This window comes from Symsagittifera roscoffensis, chromosome 5 (genome assembly GCF_963678635.1).
Source record: "Symsagittifera roscoffensis chromosome 5, txSymRosc1.1, whole genome shotgun sequence".
Lineage (NCBI taxonomy): Eukaryota > Metazoa > Xenacoelomorpha > Acoela > Convolutidae > Symsagittifera > Symsagittifera roscoffensis.
This window is the reverse complement of record NC_087066.1, coordinates 3,528,974-3,532,457: the sequence shown is the minus strand read 5'-3', so window position 1 is coordinate 3,532,457 and position 3,484 is coordinate 3,528,974. Positions and strand designations below refer to the sequence as shown.

At 34.6% G+C, this 3,484-nt stretch overlaps 1 protein-coding gene across 1 annotated transcript in view; it reads right to left on the bottom strand.

The window, feature by feature from the left end:
* Positions 1-1,123: 1,123 nt before the first annotated feature.
* Positions 1,124-3,484, bottom strand: part of LOC134846166 (uncharacterized) — a 49,475-nt gene continuing 47,114 nt past the window's right edge. Inside the window, exon 2 of the mRNA XM_063863406.1 lies at positions 1,124-1,745. Coding sequence (XP_063719476.1) covers positions 1,519-1,745 — 227 coding nt within the window. The 3' untranslated portion in view covers positions 1,124-1,518. The remainder of the gene's footprint in view (positions 1,746-3,484) is intronic.

The window sequence follows — 3,484 nt, the reverse complement described above, 5'->3', positions numbered from 1 at the left end:
GATTTCATTGCTGAGGAATAGCGCTTGTATTGATATAGTTTTTGTTCATAATGGGGATCTGTTTTGATGTCACACAGTTTGACAATTGAAATCTATAATCAAAAAGTATCAATGTTGAAAAAACAATCCGAATATTTGTAAGTTGCAAAAACAGATAAAAACACCCTGAGCATTTTAATAGCATCAACTATATCATATTCTGCTTTGTCGTCAATCAAAAATTGGTTGTCCTGGATGAAAAGGAATTCTGTATGTGTTCTTAACGGCACCTGAAGTCAATATTTTGAAAAAAAAAACAAATATTCAAAAAATCAAAGCTTGTTCGCTTTTCTATCAAGCTCCGGGTTATAGACTCTCTAACAAGATTACAAAAATTATAACAAAGATTAATTGAAGGAAGATGTTTTTGGCGTTTTTTTCTTTTCCAGTGGATATTTGAATTAAATTTTAAAATAAACCGTGATCGCTTTCAGCTTTTTAAGCTGTTTTAGATTTAAATTTTAAACCTCTTAAAAGTGGTAAAATGCTGAGTAATTTTTTTCTAAATTTACCATCACTTAAACCCATTTAAGAAATTATTTCTAAAAAGCACAGTGGAAAAAGGAAAGTTTTAACAAATTAAAGTTTATTTTAGGAGCAGTTTTTGCCATTCCTGTCTTAAGTAAATGTAAGCAAAACTGCAAACCATGAAATAATTGATGTTGATGAATGGTACTCTTTTTAATTTCCCCCCGAGCATAATGAGTTTTATCTATAACGCATAATGGTCTATTTATTAAAGTTTTAGTTGATTTTTTGTTGATTGAAAGGGTTTCGGTTGAGGGCACAATCAATATGTGCAATATTATTCTGAAGTAGCAAAAATCAAAAGACAAATTTAAAAAATCAACCATAGTGTCTTCCCATTCCGTGAGTCATCGGAGCAATGAAACTTACACCAGCATCCAACCCACTCATTGAGATACTCCTAGATCCGTCGCTGAGTTATGAAGATCAAATATGTCTGCCATGGCCTAATTAGTCATCGTGTCGACTTTCATAGCAATCGGATGATCCGAGCAAAATTTTTACTAGTCAAGAAACTCGCAAGTGGAGAAAAAGAGCTGAAATAGAGAATAAAAACGCGAGTTCATTCGTTCAATTGGTGGCAAAATAAGATATCCAATCTATCTCATTCATAACAGAATATGTTGTGCTTTGGCATTTTTCACTGATTTGATAAAATGGTAAAGATTGTTTCTTTCTCTAAATAAGTGCAACTTTGGTTGAAAATTATCCACAAAAGTACAAGCAACATTGTTTATCATTTGAACTAGTAATATATTTAACCTCAACCAAGTTGCTAGTCTGAAAGAACGCTGAAAAAATTACCATCACATCCTAATTCAATTTAACTTAGACATAAAACGAGACGAGAGTTCCAAAGTATTCAATCGAAGCTGTTTCGGGTATTGTCAAGAATGGAATAAACGCAGAAGTGTGCTTTGGTTTCAGGTCTAGATTTTGGTGCCATTATTTTTACCCCCCTCTGAGGTTATGCAGCTGCTGCATGTAATTTCTTCTTCCCACGTTTCCTGCCTGATCTCCGGTGACCTGTGCCCCCCTTTTGATCTTAAGGGGGTCTCCTTCCTCTCCGCCAACTGGGAAGGAGGAGCTGTAGTCGACTGTTGTGAGGTCATCTAGGGCGGAGATCACTCCGACACTGTTCGCCGGTTCCTCTCGTTTCATCGGCTGGAAGTGGGCTGCTAAAAATAAATACCATTCAATTTGCTACAACAAACTTGTATCATTACTGTGCGTCTCCAACAGTTTGAATAAAAAATGGAGAAGCGCAACCTCGAAATGAATGATAGGACCGATGAGTTTCACCATTGAATTGAACTGTCAATGCATTTTGTTTTTTTTTAAAATTAATGGTCCACGCAAAAAATTGTAAAACAGTTTTCAAAATTTCCGATCAATGATCTGCAAACTGCAATAGAGTCGGCACGTATTTTTCAAAAATTCAATAATATAACGGTCGTTGCAAAAATCTTTTTAAAAAACTTGAAACACAAAGTTCGGCGCGTCTTCAAGGTTCAATTCATAATAATGGCAGTGCAGTGAAAGTTACCTGCGAAAAAATTAAGGGTTTTTACAGTTTATAGCCACATTTTGGGTCGTAAAATGCTACGAGCTACAATCAGATGTGAGACAATTTCTTGACAACAATCAAGTTGCAAGAACAGCAACAGTCTCTCCCACCCCCCCCCCCCCCCCCCCCCAATTCTGGGTGCCAAATTTTTTTCAAACGACCCCCCCAATTTTTTGGTCCTTTTTTTCTTAAAGTGCTCAAAACTTCATTTTTAGTCTGTTTTTTTTTTAAGTCTATCCTTTAAAAAATTTCTGCGCACGCCACTGCAGATACTTAAGAAAATGCAACAGCAGAACAAAGTATGTGAGAAAGAGGGAAAAACTGAACTGATAAATTGGCCCAAAAAACAAAGCTATCTTGTGTACAAGGATCAACGTATAAGTTTGTCATACCCACCCAATGAATTTAATTTCTTATAGTAAGGTCATCTCGAAATGATAAGAGTTCACAGGAGTTTAATGAGCTGCAGCCTTCATCTTACAACCTTTCCATAAGTTATCAATTTTCTTGTTATCTTGGACTTACCAAACAACTCTAAGTAATGTTTATCACTACAAGTTATTTTTTGAAAAGAGCATAAGGACAGTTTGTATTTGAGTTTCAAATAAAAAGTTAAAATTAGGCATACATTAGTACGGAAGCCTTTATCTTTGCATTTGCTTTTCATGCTTATCAAAGTTTCAAACATTTTGGACAATTTTGAGGGTCTTTGAGGAGAGGCTAATTTCGGCTTCAGAATTACCATTTTGGGTCAAATTGATGATTTTTTTTCAAAGAAAAATCGAAGCCTCAAGGCTCTTCATTTTCACACAGTCTTTCACTAGGGATGCTTCATAAGTTAAATCGAATTTGAGAAATCAAAAAAAAAACAAAGTTTATTTTTTACAGGCGTTATTTAATATAAAATAGCTTTGAATCTTCGATTGAAATTCGTTTTTCAGAAACCTGTTTGCTGCGGCGAGAGCAAATTGACTTTTTCCGAACCTAACGACAGCAAACTATATTCCCCATATGGCAATAACCATAACTTGGTGAAGATTCAGTTCGATTCCTTATTATACCTTTCCGTAAATTTGCCTTTCCTGATGAAAGATTCTCAATCTTTTATCTATTTAGCCGAAATAATAACTAACCATTGTGTTGAGAAAAATGTAGTGCTTTGTGTTCATTGTGTGATCATTTAGAAAAGGTATGAAGAAAATGCCTTTTTTGTATTTAATCAGCTCGTATTTGCTTTATGGGAAAAATTGATTGTATTCACGCTCAGTTTTTTGCGTTAATTTTTCACCTTTTCACCAAACTTAATTGCTCATTTGATGTCAATTACAACTCCTCGTTATCAATAAATCT